This window comes from Anomaloglossus baeobatrachus, chromosome 6 (assembly GCF_048569485.1).
Source record: "Anomaloglossus baeobatrachus isolate aAnoBae1 chromosome 6, aAnoBae1.hap1, whole genome shotgun sequence".
Lineage (NCBI taxonomy): Eukaryota > Metazoa > Chordata > Amphibia > Anura > Aromobatidae > Anomaloglossus > Anomaloglossus baeobatrachus.
Window position 1 is genome coordinate 465,656,876 of NC_134358.1, and position 21,055 is coordinate 465,677,930.

Below are 21,055 nucleotides of genomic sequence, written 5' to 3' on the forward strand. Positions count from 1 at the left end.
GGCCCCGCCGTTATTCCATCAGGCACCTGATGCAGGTGCTGGGTCAGATGGTGGCGTCAATGGAGGCGGTTCCCTTTGCCCAGTTCCATCTGCGTCCTCTGCAGCTGGACATTCTCCGCTGTTGGGACAAGCGGCCTTCCTCCTTACACAGGTTAGTGGCTCTGTCGCCACAGACCAGGAGCTCTCTTCAGTGGTGGCTTCGGCCCCTCTCTCTGTCTCAGGGGCGCTCCTTCCTGGCCCCGTCCTGGGTGATCCTCACCACGGATGCCAGTCTATCCGGCTGGGGAGCGGTATGTCTCCACCACCGAGCGCAGGGCACTTGGACTCCGTCCGAGTCAGCCCTCTCGATCAATGTGCTGGAAACCAGAGCTGTGTTTCTAGCTCTCCTAGCCTTTCACCACCTGTTGGCGGGCAAGCACATCCGAGTCCAGTCAGACAACGCGACAGCAGTTGCCTACATCAATCACCAAGGCGGGACACGCAGCCGCCTGGCAATGTTGGAGGTTCAACGCATCCTTCAATGGACGGAGGACTCAAAGTCCACCATATCCGCAGTCCACATCCCAGGCGTGGAAAACTGGGAAGCAGATTATCTCAGCCGTCAAACCGTGGACCGTGGCGAGTGGTCCCTGCATCCGGCAGTGTTTCAGTCAATCTGCCGCAAGTGGGGCACTCCGGAAGTGGACCTAATGGCATCCCGTCACAACAACAAGGTTCCGGTTTACGTGGCTCGCTCCCACGATCCTCAGGCCTTTGCAGCGGACGCTCTGGTTCAAGACTGGTCCCAGTTTCGTCTGTCCTACGTGTTTCCCCCTCTAGCTCTCTTGCCCAGAGTCCTGCGCAAGATCAGAATGGAGGGCCGTCGAGTCATCCTCATTGCTCCGGACTGGCCCAGGCGAGCTTGGTACCCAGACCTGCTCCATCTGTCCGTAGAGGTGCCGTGGCATCTTCCGGACCGTCCAGACCTTCTCTCACAAGGTCCGTTTTTCCGCCAGAATTCTGCGGCTCTCAGATTGACGGCGTGGCTCTTGAGTCCTGGATCTTGACGGCTTCTGGTATCCCCCCTGAAGTCATCTCCACTATGACTCGGGCCCGTAAGTCTTCCTCTTGCCAAGATCTATCACAGGACTTGGAAGATTTTCCTGTCCTGGTGTCGCTCTTCCGGCCATTCTCCTTGGCCTTTTTCCTTGCCGACCCTTCTGTCTTTTCTACAGTCCGGTCTGCAGTTAGGACTTTCCCTCAACTCTCTCAAGGGACAAGTCTCAGCTTTGTCAGTTCTGTTCCAGCGGCGTATCGCCCGGCTGGCTCAGGTCCGCACCTTCATGCAAGGTGCGTCTCACATCATCCCGCCTTACCGGCGGCCCTTGGATCCCTGGGACCTCAATTTGGTTCTCACTGTTTTGCAGAAACCCCCCTTTGAGCCTCTTAGGGAGGTTTCTTTGTTTCGTCTTTCACAGAAGGTGGTCTTTCTAGTGGCCATAACTTCCCTCAGGAGAGTCTCTGATTTAGCTGCGCTCTCTTCGGAGTCACCTTTTTTTTGTTTTTCATCAAGACAAGGTGGTTCTCCGTCCGACTCCGGACTTTCTCCCTAAGGTGGTTTCTCCTTTCCACCTTAACCAGGACATTACCCTACCTTCCTTTTGTCCGGCTCCTGTTCATCGCTTTGAAAAAGCGTTGCATACTCTGGATCTGGTGCGGGCGCTCCGGATCTGTGTCTCGCACCGCTGCTCTTAGGCGGTGCACCTCTCTTTTTGTGCTAACCACAGGTCGGCAAAAGGGCCTCTCTGCTTCTAAGCCGACCTTAGCCCGTTGGATTAGATCAACCATTTCGGATGCCTACCAGTGTTCTCAGGTGCCTCTCCCGCCGGGGATCAAGGCACACTCGACCAGAGCTGTCGGTGCCTCTTGGGCTTTCAGGCACCAGGCTACGGCTCAACAAGTCTGTCAGGCTGCCACTTGGACTAGCCTGCATACCTTTTCAAAGCACTACCAAATGCATGCTCATGCTTCGGCAGATGCGAGCTTGGGCAGACGCATCCTTCAGGCGGCTGTCGCCCACTTGTGAAGTTAGGCTCCGCCTACTTCTCAGTTTTTCTGTTTATTCCCACCCATGGACTGCTTTGAGACGTCCCAATGTCTGGGTCTCCCATAGGAACGATAAAGAAAAAAAGAATTTTGTTTACTTACCGTAAATTCTTTTTCTTATAGTTCCGTATTGGGAGACCCAGCACCCTCCCTGTTGCCTGTTGGCAGTTTCTTGTTCCGCGTGTTATCACCGGCTGTTGTCGTAGACAGAGGCTCCGGTTGTTCCGGTTCTTGCTCTGTTTTTACTTGTGGGTGGCTATTCTCCTTCAGCTTTTGCACTAAACTGGCTAGATCTGGTTCTCCAGGGGGTGTATAAGCTCAGAGGGAGGAGCTATACTTTTGAGTGTAGTACTTTGTGTGTCCTCCGGAGGCAGAAGCTATACACCCAATGTCTGGGTCTCCCAATACGGAACTATAAGAAAAAGAATTTACGGTAAGTAAACAAAATTCTCTTTTCTCCTTTCCTCTGTTAAAACCAGTATCTGTCACAGAGACTGCTGTGCTATGGTACCCACTGCTTTATATAAGGGATCAATGCACTCTGTCACAGAATATATAAAACACTGACCACCAGGCCACAAATTCGGTACAGAATAGTAATTTGACAGCACACTGGGGAAAAGTAAGTAAATGTCCCCACTCAGGTGTTGTCTACAAAATTAAGCAGTAGTCCTTTCAAACAATTGTGAGGGACCAATGCAGACTATTACGTGACCAAATGATTGAATATCACATACCGTATTTTTCGGAAAATAAGACGCACTTTTTTCCCCCCAAATGTTGGGGGTGCGTCTTATGGTCTGACTGTGGCTGCGGGGAATGAAGTGCTGTGGTGGAGCGGGTCATCGGGGGCACGAGCAGGCTGTAGCAGCCTGCCGTGACCACGTGGGCCCGCTCATTACATATGCACGCCCATCCTCCCGCCCATTTCTCAGCGCAGAAGCTGGCGCTGACAGGTGGGCGGGAGGATGAGCGGGGACGCGCGCATAGTAAAGAGCCAGTCCGCATGATCACCCCTGGCAATTACAGCCTGGAGTGATCATGTGCGGCTGTATTCACTGCCCCCCGCGCGTCATCATCAGCGCGGGGTGCAGTGAATCAGTGTACTCACCCGTCCCCCTGCAGCACGCGATGTCTTCCTGTTTGTGCCGGTCAGCTGATCTGTGCTGATCAGCTGATCGGCACAAACAGGAAGACATCGCGATGCTGCAGGGAACGGCTACACACACACACGTCAGTGGCGCAGAGAGGAAGATGATCGGCTGCAGGGAGTGAGGAAAAGGTGAGTATAAACGTTTGTTTTTTTTTCTCTGTGCTATAGGATACAGGCCATATACCAGGATGGTATATGAGCACGATGGGGGCATATAGCAGGATGGGAGTATATGAGCAGGATGGATTGGGGGGTATATGAGCAGGATGGGGGTATATGAACAGGATGGGGGTATATGAGCAGGATGGGGGTATATGAACAGGATGGGGGTATATGAGCAGGATGGATGGGGGGTATATCATTAGGATGGGGGTATATGAACAGGATGGAGGTATATGAACAGGATGGATGGGGGTATATGAACAGGATGGATGGGGGTATATGAACAGGATGGATGGGGGAATATGAGCAGGATGGATGGGGGTATATGAACAGAATGGATGGGGGTATATGAGCAGGATGGGGGTATATGAGCAGGATGGGGGTATATGAGCAGGATGGGAGTATATGAGCAGGATGGGAGTATATGAGCAGGATGGATGGGGGAATATGAGCAGGATGGATGGGGGGTATATGAACAGGATGGGGGAATATGAGCAGGATGGATGGGGGTATATGAGCAGGATGGGGGTTTATAGCAGGATCATATACAAGGCAGGAGGATCATTACCAGTACGGGGTACCTTAGTAGAGAATTTGGGGACATTACCCCCATAACAGTTTCAGCAGCAGATCCTCGCCCCATACCAGTCTGTCATGACCACATTTTTTTGCTTAACCCCTTCAGCCCCCAGCCTGTTTTCACCTTAAAGACCCGGCCATTTTTTGCAATTTTGACCAGTGTCACTTTGACAGGTTATAACTCTGGAACACTTCAACGGATCCTGGCGATTCTGAGATTGTTTTTTCGTGACATATTGTACTTCATGTCAGTGGTAAATTTAGGCCGATATGTTTTGCGTTTATTTGTGAAAATTTCGGAAATTTGGCGAAAATTTAGCAATTTTCAAAATTTTAAATTTATGCCCATAAATCTGAGAGATATGTCACACAAAATAGTTACTAAATAACATTTCCCACATGTCTACTTTACACCAGCGCAATTTTTGAAAAAAAAAATTTCCGTTAGGAAGTTAGAAGGGTTCAAAGTTCATCACCAATTTCTCATTTTTCCAACAAAATTTACAAAAAAAAATTTTTTAGGTACCACATCACATTTGGAGTGATTTGAGAAACCTAGGCGACAGAAAATACCCAAAAGTGACCCAATTCTAAAATCTGCACCCCTCACTCTGCTCAAAACCACATCCAAGAAGTTTATTAACCCTTTAGGAGCTTCACAGCAACCAAAGCAATGTAGACGAAAAAATGAAAATTTTACTTTTTTAACACAAAAATGTTACTTTAGCCATAAAAATTAGTATTTTCACAAGGGTATCAGGAAAAATGCATCATAAAATGTATTGTACATTTTCTCCTGAGTACGCAGATACCCCATATGTGGTGGAAATCAAATGTTTGGGCGCACGGCAGGACTCGGAAGGCAAGGAGCGCCATTTCACAGCAAAATTGGTTGGAATTATTAGCGGACGCCATGTTGCGTTTGGAGACCCCCCTGAAGTGCCTAAACAATGGAGCTCCCCCACATGTGATCCCATTTTGGAAACTAGACCCCTCATGGAATTTATCTAGCTGTTTAGTGAGCACTTTGAACCCCTGGAGGCTTCACAAACGTTTGTAATGTTCAGCCGTGAAAATATTTTATTCTTTTTTTTTACCACAAAATTGTTTTTTCAAACAGGTAGCTTTTTTTTCCACAAGGGTATTAGGAAAAAATGCACCTTAAAATGTATTGTGCAATTTCTCCTGAGTACGACGATACCTCATATGTGGTGGAAATCAATTGTTTGGGCGTACGGCGGGGCTCAGAAGAGAAGGAGCGCCATTTCACAGTAAAATTGATTGGAATTATTAGCAGACGCCATGTTTCATTTGGAGACCCCCTGAGGTGCCTAAACAATGGAGCTCCCCCACATGTGATCCCATTTTGGAAACTAGACCCCCTCCCCATACAAAAAAAATTAGTTTGGCAAAATAAAAATTACAGACATCAGGAAAAAAAAAAAAAAAAATGAGCGCCTGCCACTAAGACCAGTGCCAAACGTGAGAGCAATGCACGAGTCTCGCATCGCATCATCCACTGCAGTCTGGAATCGAGCAACTGCGCTGGATAATGCGATGCGAGAGGGCGGGGCGGCAGATGAGAAAGGGCTCAGCGGGTGGAGGAGCGGCAGAGGATGGGAAAGGGCGCAGCGGATGGATGATGGGAAATGGCGCAGCGGATGGATGGGAAATGGCGCAGCGGATGGAGGAGCGGCAGAGGATGGGGGGGGGGGAGGTGAGATGGGGATACCTACCTTACAGGATGGATCTAGGCAGCAGGATCACAGCAGACAGAAGAGGCAGCAGATGAAGGAGGCAACAGATCGAGGAGGGTGAGAGGGGGCAGTAGATGGAAAATGGGAGAGAGCAGGCAGCAGATCGGGGAGGGGGGCAGAGTCTGATGGGAGAGAGAGATGGCACATGGAGGAGGGGGGGCCCCGGGGGGAGGGTGGCTTGCAGCACATGTAGGGGGAGGGTGGCTTGCAGCACATGTGGGGGGAGGGTGGCTTGCAGCACATGTGGGGGGAGGGTGGCTTGCAGCACATGTGGGGGGAGGGTGGCTTGCAGCACATGTGGGGGGAGGGTGGCTTGCAGCACATGTGGGGGGAGGGTGGCTTGCAGCACATGTGCTGCAAGCCAGCCACCCTCCCCCCACATGTGCTGCAAGCCAGCCACCCTCCCCCCACATGTGCTGCAAGCCACCCTCCCCCCACGAGGGGGGAGGGTGGCTTGCAGCACATGGAGGGATAGGAGGTGTGGCGATGGAGAAGGGGCAGCCGATAAAGGAGGCGGCGGCGGCCGCCGATCGGGAACAGTGGGGGCCGATTCGGGGGCAGCAGCGGCTGAAAAAGGTGGGTGCGACGGCGGCGGGGACAGTGGCGAGCATGGCGGCGGGGACAGCGGTCGATCGGGAGCGGCGGCGGGGACAGCGGTGGAGCGGGAGCATGGCGCCGGGGACAGCGGTGGAGCGGGAGCATGGCGCCGGGGACAGCGGCGGATCGGGAGCGGCGGCGGAGACAGCGGTGGAGCGGGAGCATGGCGCCGGGGACAGCGGTGGAGCGGGAGCATGGCGCCGGGGACAGCGGTGGAGCGGGAGCATGGCGCCGGGGACAGCGGTGGAGCGGGAGCATGGCGCCGGGGACAGCGGTGGATCGGGAGCGTGGCGCCGGGGACAGCGGTGGAGCGGGAGCATGGCGCCGGGGACAGCGGTGGAGCGGGAGCATGGCGCCGGGGACAGCGGTGGATCGGGAGCGTGGCGCCGGGGACAGCGGTGGAGCAGGAGTGGCGGCGGGGACAGCGGTGGAGCAGGAGCGGCGGCGGGGACAGCGGTGGAGCGGGAGCATGGCGGCGGGGACAGCGGTGGAGCGGGAGCATGGCGGCGGGGACAGCGGTGGAGCGGGAGCGTGGCGCCGGGGACAGCGGTGGATCGGGAGCAGCGGCGGGGACAGCGGTGGATCGGGAGCAGCGGCGGGGCGATCGGGGACAGGGGCGGGCGGCGGGGACAGCAACTTACCGCTCTCTTCGGCTTCCAGGGACGGTCACAGGCCGCAGATCCACATTGATTGGAGAGAGCGGTCACAAGACCGGTCTCTCCAATCAGAGCTGGGGGCGGGTGAAGCATCGATCACCCAGCTCCAGCCAATGGCCAGTGCTACAGCAGCACTGATCAGGGCTGGATTTCAATGTTCCAGCCATTTTCAATGGCTGGAACATTACAGTGGCTGTAATTGGCTGAGCGGCGTTCGTCAGCCAATCACAGCCTCTGTAGGTTCGGGGAGGAGGCACCACCCCTCCTGAGGTCAGGCAGAGGTCCCCTCCTTCCCGAATCTACCGTTTAATTAAACAAATTTCACTCCCCGGGGCTCCGGGACCGCGATTTCGCCATGACGTACTGAGTACGTCATGGGTCGTTTAGCACCATGTCACCATGACGTACTCAGTACGTCAAAGGTCGTTAAGGGGTTAGTTTTATTTTCCTCCTCTAAAACCAGGGTGCGTCTTATAGTCCGGTGCGTCTTATAGTCCGAAAAATACGGTATATCATTTCTGACCAACAAGCACCAGTGGTTCAGAACAGAAGTGACAATGCTCAAAGATATCCAAACTTCACCAGAGCATTGTACATATAAAAAAATGGAACAGTCTCACCGGTTCTGGTGCATTCAGTTTCCACAGTTTCCAACCAAACAGTTTCCCATCATTGTAGGCATCTCCACAGTCCCTTTTACTCTGGATCTGGTATCCCTTTAGATTGGGGTCACTGTCTTTCCCAGATTCTCCTTTCCCGACGCGTTTCATATGTCCCATAATCATCAGGGGAGCTTGAATGAGGAGATACAGGTTCCTGTTATGAAACCTTTCATGGGTTTACAGACGGTGACAGCACACATCATCCAGGCTGCACCCCCCCCCCCCAAAATATTAAAAAAAAAAAAAAAAATTTAAATAGTAGTATTTAGAATATCCTCCTTTTTCTCCACTAATGATAAATTAAACGTAGAAAAAAACTTTGATCTATTTGATATCACCGCTTCTGTAAAAGTCCAATATATCATACTATTACATTAAGCCATGCAGTAAACGCCATAAAGAGGAAATTAAATCGAAATGCCAGAATTGTTTTTGTTGCTACACCTGCGTAAAACAAACAAATGCAATAAAAATATCACGTGCCCCAAAATGAGGTGTACAAGCAATCACAATTAGAGTTGAGCGCGGTTCGTGATTCGAGGTTCTCCAGTTCTAGGCTCGAGTGATTTTGGGGCCTGTTCTAGATCGAACTAGAACTCGAGCTTTTTGCAAAAGCTCGATAGTTCTAGAAACGTTCGAGAACGGTTCTAGCAGCAAAAAACCAGCTAAATCCTAGCTTGGTTTCCGCTGTAATAGTGTAAGTCACTCTGTGAATCACACTATTATGACATTTCAGTGTATAGTGTGCGTGAACAGGGCCTTCAGATCACTGCTGTTTCTATAATGGCGATCGCCATTTTTTTTTTTTTTTTCCTTGTCTTCCTTCCCTAAGCGCGCGCGTGTAGTGGGGCGGGCCAGCATGTCAGCCAATCCCAGACACACACACAGCTAAGTGGACTTTTAGCCAGAGAAGCAACTGCATGTGTGATAGGATGTCCATGTCACATGTCCCTGCATTATAAAACCGGACATTTTCCTCCAGGACGCCATTATCTCTTTTGCGTCTTTGGTGTCAGACATCACTGTCGCAGCTCCGTCCTTTGTCCTATCGCTGATACAGCTGTATGCGCTCCATACACAGCGCTGGACAGCATAGGGATAGCACTTTCTAGCAGTCCTTTTAAGGGCTCAAACCGGCAGGGTCAGAGTTAAGGTGACAGGTCCTGAAAACAGCGACAGCGTCTGTGTAGCCAAGGTCAGGGATTTCCTCCCTGCATTTCCCTATTAGGAGGGAATAGAAAGGCAGGCTTCCATTCCTCTACCCAGAGCCCCACAATCCTGGCACTGTACCCTCCTGTCCTCTGCACACTCCAACTCATTATAACTAAGCCATTATACTAGCAAACACTCAGTGTACCTAGTGGCATCCTAAACGTGGCTATTGGACTTTGCTATAGTCCCACTAGTGCAAAGACATTTGCAGAGCACGTCTGCCTGCATTGCACACTCCAACTCATTATAACTAAGCCATTATACTAGCAAACACTCAGTGTACCTAGTGGCATCCTAAACGTGGCTATTGGACTTTGCTATAGTCCCACTAGTGCAAAGACATTTGCAGAGCGCGTCTGCCTGCATTGCACACTCCAACTCATTATAACTAAGCCATTATACTAGCAAACACTCAGTGTACCTAGTGGCATCCTAAACGTGGCTATTGGACTTTGCTATAGTCCCACTAGTGCAAAGACATTTGCAGCACCTCTGCCTGCATTGCACACTCCAACTCATTATAACTAAGCCATTATACTAGCAAACACTCAGTGTACCTAGTGGCATCCTAAACGTGGCTATTGGACTTTGCTATAGCCCCACTAGTGCAAAGACATTTGCAGAGCGCGTCTGCCTGCATTGCACACTCCAACTCATTATAACTAAGCCATTATACTAGCAATTTTTGCTGCCAGTTTAAGGGCCGTAGTTGCATTGTCAGGGATATTTATTCTTTATTATTCTGCTGTTAATAAAGATAGACCACCACTGCAATCTACACCACCTCTCAATTTTTACTACCACATTTTCAGTTCACAATCTTGTCGCAATCAACATGAGTGGCAAAATGACAGATGCTGGTGGAAAGGGGAAGAGGCGTGGTGGAAAAGGCAAAAAAGGTTTTGTCCGTGGGGAAGGTGGCAAAGCTCCATTATCATCTGCTGAAGATAGACCATCTACCAGCAAAAGTAAGATGTCTACTACTTACCGTGGACAATCCGATGTGCTCCCTTTTTTACGGACACGAACAACAGATGGGCAAAAAAGGAAAATGCTTGAATGGATCTCAAGTGGTCCAACAAGTGCCCTCTCAGCCACTTCAAGTACCGCATCCAAAAAACACCAGTCCTCTGAGTTGTCATCCCAATCAAACTTGATTTCTCCCAGCTCTGAAGTCTCCATCAGCCCTGCACAGTATGGTGGAACTGAGATGGCTGAGTCTGCAGAGCTGTTCAGTCACACTATAGCCTGGGAATCAGAGGTCTGCTCCCAAGCTACAGTGAGTACAGAACAGGAAATGGTCTGCAGTGATGCCCAGAACCTTTGTGACTCTGATTCAGGCCGTGAGGACCAAGTTTCGGAGCATAATGTTGACCCTTTGTCACAAACTGTAACACCTGTGGTTATATACAATGAGGAACATACTGATGAAGATGAGACTCAGATACCCGATTGGGATGACAACGTAAATATTCGGTCAGGGCAAGAAGAGGCTCGGTCTGAGGGGGAGGGGAGTGCAAACACAACAATTGATGATGAAGTTCTAGATCCCACCTACTGTCAACCCACAGTCAGGCACTCGAGGAGGTCAACAGAGGTGGTGGAGGAGGATGCAACTGATGACAAAGTTACCTTGCGCCTTCCTGGACAGAGTCGGAGTACTGGTAGCACGTCTACAACTGCATCCTCAGCCACCACTTTGCCTCTGAGCATTATTCGGGGTGGATCAACAGGTCGCATGGCCTCTAAGCCTTGCCTAGCCTGGTCCTTTTTTGACATAGAAAAAGATCGCCCAAATTATGTGATCTGTAAAATTTGTCATGGTTCTCTTAGTAGAGGTCAAAACCTCAGCAGTTTGACAACTTCTTCCATGAATCGTCACATGAATAAATATCATATGGCCCGGTGGGAAGCTCACCGTGCTGCAATGCGGCCTAGCGGAGCGAACCATCCACCGCCTGCCCCTTCCAGTGCATCCGCGCGCTCGTCATCTTCTATGACTGTGGGGACAGCTGTCACACCTGTTTTTCCACGCACAACTTCCACCACTGTAACCGCAACAGGCAGTTTGCTTGGTAGGTCGTCAGTTGGTTTGGAAGGGGAAACAAGTGAGTGTGTACAGCTCTCTCAGACATCGATAGCACCAACGTTGGATGAAGGCAACATCATGTCTCTGCCTGCACTTTCCTCACAAACCTGCATTTTTCCAGGGACACCCTACTCAACACAGTCTACACACAGCAGCCAGATCTCTGTCCCTCAGATGTGGACAAATAAAAGGCCATTTCCTGCGACCCATGACAAAGCTAAGAGGTTGACTCTATCCCTCTGTAAGCTGTTGGCTACAGAAATGCTGCCTTTCCGCCTAGTGGACACACAGGATTTTAGAGAGCTTATGTCTGTCGCTGTGCCCCAGTACCAGATGCCTAGTCGCCACTACTTTTCTAAGAAAGGTGTGCCCGCGCTACACCAGCATGTCGCACACAACCTCACCGCTTCATTGAGAAACTCTGTGTGTGAACGGGTGCATTTCACCACCGATACTTGGACCAGTAAGCATGGACAGGGACGTTACATGTCGCTGACTGGGCACTGGGTAACTATGGTGATAGATGGTGAAGGGTCTGCTGCACAAGTCTTGCCGTCCCCACGACTTGTGTGTCAATCCTCTGTCTGTCCAAGTTCCGCCACTGCTTCTGCATCCTCCACCTCATCTGGGTCCTCCACCTCCGCCCCAAGCCTGCCTGGTCAGGCCACCAGCGTTCTCACTGCGCAGAAGGAATCACGCACCCCTCATTACTATGCTGGCAGCAGAGCGCAACGGCATCAGGCGGTCTTTAGCTTAACATGTCTTGGGAATAAGAGTCACACAGCTGAGGAGTTGTGGTCAGCTCTGCGATCCGAGTTTAATAAATGGTTGTCTCCACTCAACCTGCAGCCTGGTAAGGCCGTGTGCGACAATGCTGCAAACCTGGGTGCGGCCCTTCGCCTGGGCAAGGTGACACACGTACCTTGTATGGCTCACGTGTTGAACCTTGTCGTGCAGCAATTTTTAACACAGTATCCCGGCCTAGATGGCCTTCTGAACAGGGCACGAAAACTGTCTGCTCACTTCCGCCGTTCAAGCGCCGCAGCTGAGCGACTTGCATCGCTCCAGAAGTCTTTCGGCCTGCCGGTTCATCGCCTGAAATGCGATGTGGCGACACGCTGGAATTCAACTCTCCACATGTTACAGCGACTGTGGCAGCACCGCCGTGCCCTGGTGCAATACGTCATGACGTATAGCTTGGGCCAACGAGATGCAGAGGTAGGGCAGATCACCCTGATGGAGTGGTCTCAGATCAAGGACCTATGCACCCTTCTGCACAGTTTTGACATGGCGACGAATATGTTTAGCGCTGACAATGCTATTATCAGCATGACGATTCCAGTCATTTACATGCTGGAACACACGCTAAACACTATTCGGAGTCAGGGGGTGGGACAACAGGAAGGGGATGAACTACAGGAGGATTCATATGCGCAAGACACAACAACATCACCAAGGTCCAGACGTTCATCATCACCAAGGCGCCAGGCATGGGAGCATAGGGGACAGGGATCAACAAGGGCGCATGGTAGCAGGCGAGATGTTGAGGAAGGTGCAGGAGGACATGAAGAAATGGAGGACGAACTGTCCATGGACATGGAAGACTCAGCAGATGAGGGAGACCTTGGTCAAATTTCAGTTGAAAGAGGTTGGGGGGAGATGTCAGAGGAAGAAAGAACGGGTAGCACCTCTATGCAACAAACACAGCGTGGACTTGGTCCGCATGGCTGCGCAAGACACATGAGTGCCTTCTTGTTGCACTACCTCCAACATGACCCTCGTATTGTCAAAATTAGAAGTGATGATGACTACTGGCTTGCCACACTATTAGATCCCCGGTACAAGTCCAAATTTTGTGACATAATTCCAGCCATAGAAAGGGACGCACGTATGCAGGAGTATCAGCAGAAGCTGTTACTCGATCTTAGATCCGCTTTTCCACCAAACAACCGTGCAGGTGCAGGGAGTGAATCTCCCAGTTGTAACTTGACAAACATGGGACGGTCTCGTCATCTTCAACAGTCTACACGTACCAGTAGGACCGTATCTGGTGCTGGTAACAACCATTTTATGGAATCTTTTCATAATTTTTTTAGACCCTCCTTTGCAAGGCCACCAGAGACAACAAGTCTGACACATAGTCAACGGCTGGAGAGGATGATACAGGAGTATCTCCAAATGAACATCGATGCCATGACTTTGCAAATGGAGCCTTGCTCCTTTTGGGCTTCAAACCTAGAAAAATGGCCAGAGCTCTCAACTTACGCCTTGGAGATTTTGTCGTGTCCAGCTGCCAGCGTTGTCTCTGAACGTGTATTCAGTGCTGCTGGGTGTGTGCTGACAGATAAGCGCACGCGTCTGTCCAGTGACAATGTGGACAGACTGACGTTCATCAAAATGAACAAGTCATGGATCCAGAAGGAATTTACAACCCCTGTGTCATCCTGGGGAGAGTAAATGCTTGTGGATTTGGAATGTGCTTGATGCAAATCTAGCTGTGAAGTGTACAACTGGGGCACAACTGCTGCCACTGAAGGGGTGGGTGTGTGTGGGGCCCAATTTTTGGAAAAAAGGGAGACTCCGCTTGGAGTAACCCTTGCTTACATTGTTTTTAAAAGAAGCCAAGATGAACAAGTCATGGTTCAGCAAAGACTTTATCTACCTACCCCGGTGTCATGCTGGGGACGGTTAATTATGGTGTATTTTTGAATGTGCTTGATGCAAATCAAAACATCCTGTTTGCAACTAGGGCCCAAGTGCTGCCACTGATGGGGTGGGTGTCTGTGTGGCCCAATTTTTGGAAAAAAGGGAGACTCCGCTTGGAGTAACCCTTGCTTACATTGTTTTTAAAAGAAGCCAAGATGAACAAGTCATGGTTCAGCAAAGACTTTGCTACCTACCCCGGTGTCATCCTGGGGACGGTTAATTATGGCGTATTTTTGAATGTGCTTGATGCAAATCTAGCTGTGAAGTGTACAACTGGGGCACAAGTGCTGCCACTGAATGGGTGGGTGTGTGTGGGGCACAATTTTTGGAAAAAAGGGAGACTCCGCTTGGAGTCACCTTGCGGTGTTTTACATGACTTTAGAAGGGCGTGCCATGCCTATATCTGTGTCTCCTCCTCTTTTTCCTTGTCCAGCTCTTTTGTTTTTGCATAAGTATATGTCCTTGTCACTTTCCCATGTGTTTGTGTTGTGTTGTGAGTTGTTTGTGACCTTTTGGACACCTTTGAGGGTGTTTTCTAGGTGTTTTTATGTGTTTGTGATTGCCTGCCATTGTTTCCTATGCAGTTAGAGTTCGGTTCGTCGAACGTTCGACGAGCCGAACTCGAACGGGACCTCCGTTCGGCGAACCGACCTCGAGCCGAACCGGGACCGGTTCGCTCATCTCTAATCACAATCCCATCAATAGAAAAATCATAACATTACTGTCTCAGGAAATGGCAACTCCAGCCAAAGTGGTCTTTCATACAAGTTTGGTATCCCCACAATTGTACAAGTTTCCAGGTACAGTGGAACCTTGGTTTACAAGAACAATCTGTTCTGGGAGTGTGCTTGTAAACAAAGTTACTCGTCTAGCAAAGCAAGATTTCCCATAGGAAATCATTGCAATGCAGACAATTAATTCCACAACTTGTTCAATGTCCCATCCTGGTCCCCTATTGTGCCATTCCACACACGTACATATGCTTACCTTACCTTCCGTTCCCTCGCCAGCCTCCTGGTTCTTGTAGTCCGTCGGTACAGGATGTGTATCGGGTAACCATCGCAACGATGTCAGCCACTACTCAAAGGCAGCGCGCTTACCAATAAGAGCAAGCGGCTCATGCCTTTGACATCAGCGCGCTGGCATCGGACGGTCCTCCCTCGTCGTGATGGTTACCTGATATACATCCGGCGAACTACAAGAACTGGGAGGCCAGCAATGGAACGGAAGCTAAGGTGAGCATATGTGTGCGTGCATGTTTGTGTGGACTGCAAGAGCGGGTTAAATCGTGGTGGTAGTACGGAATCGGAAGTGTGTGCGGTGAGTATTTGCTCATATAGCGAAATACTCGCACACCAAGTTACTCGTAAGCCGAGGTTCCACTGTAATTTGTACTGTACAATAAACACCACACTTGGGCTTTTTGTTCAGTTTGTCACTACATTATATGGTAAATTAAATGTAATTCAAAACATCCTGAAAAAAATAAAGTTCTGACTCTTGAAAGAAGAGGAAAACAAAAGCGCAATAATTAAAAATGTAATTGCTGGAAGTGGTTAAAAATTTTATGTAAAGAAAACTACCACCTGAATCAAAAAATATATTTTATCATGCATGTGTATGATTGCGGAGGTGATCGTGTATGTATGGGGCTCAGGAACAGTGCTTTCTCCACAGGAGGTAGATATGGTCTATATTAACCCCTTAGCGACCCATGATGTACTGGGTACGTCATGGATCGGATCAATGTGATCGCGTGGGCAGTCCGCGGCGATCCGCGCACATATTAGCTGATTTCAACATCCGACGTGTGCCTGCTAGTCACGAGTGGAATCGCATTCCAACTGCGACTATTAACCCCTTACATCTCGCTGCCAAAATCTGATAGCAAGATGTATATGCGCGCGGCCATAAGTTTGACTTACACCGCCCCCATCAGAAGTCACGTCCATGATCAGGTGACTTCCGGTGGTTGCCATAGTAGCACAGGGTCATGTGATGACGCCTGTAGCTAACATGAGTCATTTTCTCTCAGTGCCAGCATTGAGACTGCAGCAGCATATCTGCAGATCTCAGCGCTGTAGCTGTGATGAGCAGATATGGAAGAGCTATCAGATTGCTGATCGTTCTAGTCCCCTAAAGGACCTAGTAAAATGATAAAAAAGTTTTAAAAAATAAAAAAAACCTAAAAGTTCAAATCAAACCCCCTTTCGCCCCATTGAAAATTAAAGGGTTGAAAAAAATTAAAAATATACACATTTGGTATCTCCGCATTCAGAAATACCCGATCTATCAAAATATAAAATCAATTAATCTAATCCGTAAACGGCATAGTGGCAAAAAAATTCACGCCAAAATTCAGTTTTTTGATCGCCACAAACTTTGCACAAAATGCAATAACAGGCGATCAAAACGTAGAATCTGCACATGGTACCGATAAACACGTGAGCTTGAGACGCAAAAAATAAGCCATCACTGAGTCATAGATCCCGAAAAATGAGAAAGCTAAGAGTTTCAGAAAATGGCCCAAAACTTGCGCTACTTTTTTTAGACAAACTTGTGATTTTTTTTTTTTTTAACCCTTTAGATACAAGGAAACCTAATCATGTTTGGTGTCTATAAACTCGCACCGATCTGAGGCATCACAACGACACATCAGTTTTACCATCTAGTGAACATGGTGAATAAAATATCCCAAAAACTATTGTGCGATCACACTCTAATTGCGTTTTTTCCACAGTAGGAATTTTTTTGCTGTTTTTCAGTACACTATATGGTAAAATGTATGGTTTAATTTAAAGTTACGGCTCTCAGAAGAAAGAGAGGGAAAAACGCAAAACGCCCGGAGGCTTAAGGGATTAAATAGCCAGCATCTCTCTTAACAGACTAGGCTGGAGATGAGCTCCCACCGCAGCTGTTCACCATTTATACACTGTAGTCAAATCTGACAACAGCATGTAAATGAGGTGTGCTGCTGCTCATGCTTTCCGGCTCACATCAGCACCCCATGGCACGCTAGTGTGGTGCCAGTGTGTTATTACAGCCAAGGGCACATCGCTGTTACCTTTACTTCTCTACAGCTCTGCTATATGCAAAGATTCAAAGCAGACTGAGACACACTATATACGGTAATACTGTGGTATTGCCGTATACAGTGTGAGCGACGACCAGAGGGTACAAACTTCAAGTTCCCCAGGGCAGGGGTGGGCAATTAATTTTCCCGATGGGCCACAATGAAGACACTGACTGGTGTGAAGAGCTGAACCAATACGTTGAAATTAATTTAGCTCAATATTAATATTAACATATTAATTAGAATTATTTTATATTAATTGTATGGCTTAATATTGAATAGAAGTATACTGACATCCCCCTAAATACCGTATGAGCCTGACATAGCCCCTCTACAGCATGAGCCCCCACATAGCTCCTTATATACAATATTAGCCCACACACAGCCCTCCTGTATAGAGCATGAACCCTTATATAGCCTCCCAGCCCGCTTTATACAAGATGAGCCCTCACATAGCCCCCTATGTACTGTATGAGGCCACACACAGCCCCTATATATACAGTGTGAGCCCCCACACAGCTCCTCTATGTACATTGAGCCCCCACATAGCCCCTTCAAAATACAGTGAGCCCCCACATAACCCCTCTATATACAGTGTGTTTCCATGTAGCCCCCCTATATAGCATAACACCCCACACATCGCCTCCTAAATATAGCATGAGCCCCACATGACCTATATGCATGAGCCCCTCTAATATATATATATATATATTTTTATATATATATATATATATATATACATATAATATATATTTTAAATATGAGACCCTCATAGCCTCCTATATTAATGACCCTCTACATTGCCTCCTAAATTCATGCAAACATCCCATACACTTATGAAAAATAACACAAAAACACAAACACCCCATTCTCCTCCCGTTCCCCCTGCGCTCTGCTCCTGTCTCCAGTGCACTTGCGCTCCACTCAGCACTCAGTCTTATAGCTATGTAGATGGTAAAAATGTTATGTGAGGGCATAAAACACAGAGGAATTATTTAGTTTAGATAATGTTTTGGTAGATAATTGTGATTTATTGAAGTGGGCAGTTTGGACACTTTCCATGATGTCATTTGTTAATTTGATCTTCAGTTTGCTTTTTATAGTTCATTGCTTGCATTGATTTATTAACTGTGAACCCAATGGCTGCACTGGACAGTCACAGTGGGGCGGTGTCACATAGTGTGCATGTTAACTTGGGACCAGAAGATATTAGAATTCTTCTGCTGTAATGACTTCCATGTATCTGCAAAATAATTTGTTGTAATCTTGCATCCCTAATTTACAATATTATTGATGATTAATCGGGTCCAATAAAAACAAAACAACAAAGGCTAGTTTCACACCTGAGTTGGACGGGATCCGTAACATTGCGTTGTGTGACGCATGTAACGGATGCGTTGCATATAGTGGCACAACGCATGCTACAGATCGTACAAAATAACGCAATCCGTTATAGTTTTTTTTTTTCCTTGACTTTACACATCTGAGCATGCGCAGTTGTGTAAAATCAGCTGCGTTAACGGAATCCGTCAAATGACGCATTCTAACGGAATCAGCCACCATAGGCGTCCATTTTAAAAACAACGGACGCCTAACGGATTCCTGCAGGTTGCGTTTTTTTGACACTCCGCCAAGCACAGAAAAACGTTACATGCTAAGTTCCATCCGCCCGACGCAGCGTCAAAATAACGACGCTGCGTTGTCCAGCGAATGCAACGCAGACACTTGCGTTACAGTGCGTCGTCAATACAAGTCTATGGAGAATAGCACAGTGCGTTAACGGACTGCGCTATTCTCCATAGTGACGGACTGCGCTGAACGCAAGTGTGAAACTAGCCAAACTGTTCGTTGTACTATGAAGAAGTGTAATCAGTCTTAATGCTTGCAAAAACTGTTATTTTATTATTTTGGGGTTTGGTTTTAGTTGTTTTTTTTTACAAAATGTAACTGTTCCTTTTCTGTTATTCTCTTTAAGGACAGAAGAATGCATCAGTTTAGAAGAAGCAGACCATTTATGAAGCCGACCTTTGACAAAGCTGGAATTTAACACTTGTGCTGGACGGTTACGGCAATATCCTGTTAATGTTATTTTTGTTGTTAGGTTTTATATACTTATTTAATTGTTCATATTGTACCGGAGATGACAGGCTGTCTGCAGCCCAGTTGCCCTAAACATTTTTGTTGTTTGCACTACTTACAGTTGGCACTTATAGAATTGTCACCTTAGAGCTACCAATATTTTTTGGGCTGAATTGTTGAGTTTATGTTGCACTTAAATCGCCCATTTTTTTTTTATCACACATTACGTTGTTGTTTTCAACAGTTTGTTCACTTTTTTCATGTTTAGAAAAATATTTTTTTTTTCCCCACCAAACTGATGTTTTGACACTTTTTTTTTTCTTTTTGCACTATATATATAAAAAAATCCACTAATCTTCTTACACTAATTTGCCCAATGTGCCACTCCCCACTCTTGTGCACTTACTCCACTGGTGCTCTTACTCCACTGATTTATCCAACATGACTCTCCCCACTGTTTGCTCTTACTCCACTGATTTTGCCTCATGTGACACTCCCCACTCTTGTGCTCTTACTCCACTGATTTATCCAATGTGACACTCCCCACTCTTGTGCACTTACGCCACTGGTGCTCTTAAGCTGGGTTCACACTAAACGACAGCGACAACGACGTCGCTGTTACGTCACCATTTTCGGTGACGTAACAGCGACCTTGTAAGTCGCTGTTATGATCGCTGCTTAGCTGTCAAACACAGCAGAAGCAGCGATCATAACGTCGCTGTGCTACATGTGCAGAGAGCAGGGAGCCGCGCTTAGCGCTGGCTCCTTGCTCTCCTGCAGCACACATCGGGTTAATTAACCCGATGTGTGCTGCAGCTACATGTCACAGTTCAGAGAGCAGGGAGCCGCGCGCACTGCTTAGCGCTGGCTCCTTGCTCTCCTTGCTACAGTATACATCGGGTTAATTACCCGATGCATACTGCAGCCACATGTCACAGTGCAGGAGCCGGCGCTGGCAGCAAGAGCGGAGGCTGGTAACCAGCGTAAACATCGGGTAACCAGGGAAAGGTCTTCCCTTGGTTACCCGATGTTTACGCTGGTTACAGCTTACCGCAGCTGCCAGTGCCGGCTCCTGATCGCTTCATTTCGTCGCTCTCTCGCTGTCACACACAGCGATGTGTGTGTCACAGCGGGAGAGTGACGACCAAAAAATGAAGCTGGACATTCAGCAACGACCGGCGACCTCACAGCAGGGGCCAGGTCGTTGCTGAATGTCACACACAGCGACAGCGACGGGACGTCGCTGCAACGTCACAGAAAATGGTGACGTAGCAGCGACGTCGTTGTCGCTGTGTGTGACACCAGCTTTACTCCACTGATTTTCCCCATGTGACACTCCCCACTCTTGTGCACATAGTCGTATTCCGGTACAGTATTACACCCTTTAGAATTTGTAAACACAATTTCCTCTACTGTATTCACAGGTTTGTATACCTGACTGGTGCCGTGTTGGTACCCAGTCTAAAGTTAGGTTACACTATTAACAATTTGCTTTTGTTTCTCTGGACCTATCTGCTTTAGTAAATATTTGAGATGTCCAGTCAGCAGATCGGATTAGTGGGTGAATGTTTAACCCTTTCTAAATCTGTTAAAGAAAGTAATGTTACAGTTGGAACAGATTTTTGCCTTTTACCAGAAATTATGTAGGGTTTTTAAAATTGGTTTTATATCCAGAAAAGCTGTCTGGACAACCCCTTGAAAGATGAAAACATCATACTGAAAGAGATTTGTTATGTTCTTTTAAGGATCACCCCTGTAGTGTCGGTCACCCCCCCCCCCCCAAACCCAAATGAAACCACTTATACATTTAAATGTTACTTATTTCATTTTAAAGTTATTTCATATGTAAATGAGGAGTCCTCGTTGCATCTATGGCATGACCAAGGGCTCAGTGCACTGTTCAGCTCCCAGCAATCACCCCCTCCTATAACATCCCCAGCCCTGCATGCATTGATAGCACATGGGCCAAGACCACAGTGTCAGTGGTCTCACCCACCTCACCTGTAGACTTTGGCCTCTCGCTACAGGCAACACTCAAAAGCAAGCGCTATCAATCAGCGGGAGATGTGGAGCATTGTAATGGGGCAATGTGGCGTATTGTAGGGGGCAAATTGATTTAAAATGAAATCTATACAACAAGTATGATTTGTATAGGGCTAAGTCTCCTATATAAATGTATAAGCAGTTTAATTTGAGGTTTCCATATGACCTGTCTCCTGTAATACCACATTTGCTACTTTGAGTC

General features: G+C 48.2%; 1 protein-coding gene across 2 annotated transcripts in view; it reads left to right on the top strand.

Annotated features, from left to right (window-relative positions):
- Nucleotides 1-19,641, top strand: part of DAZL (deleted in azoospermia like) — a 183,919-nt gene extending 164,278 nt beyond the window's left edge. Inside the window, exon 10 of one of the 2 annotated variants that reach the window (XM_075316671.1) lies at nt 18,707-19,641. In XM_075316671.1, coding sequence (XP_075172786.1) covers nt 18,707-18,778 — 72 coding nt within the window. In that variant the 3' untranslated portion in view covers nt 18,779-19,641. The remainder of the gene's footprint in view (nt 1-18,706) is intronic. The other variant, XM_075316668.1, reaches the window with a different exon arrangement.
- Nucleotides 19,642-21,055: the final 1,414 nt, after the last annotated feature.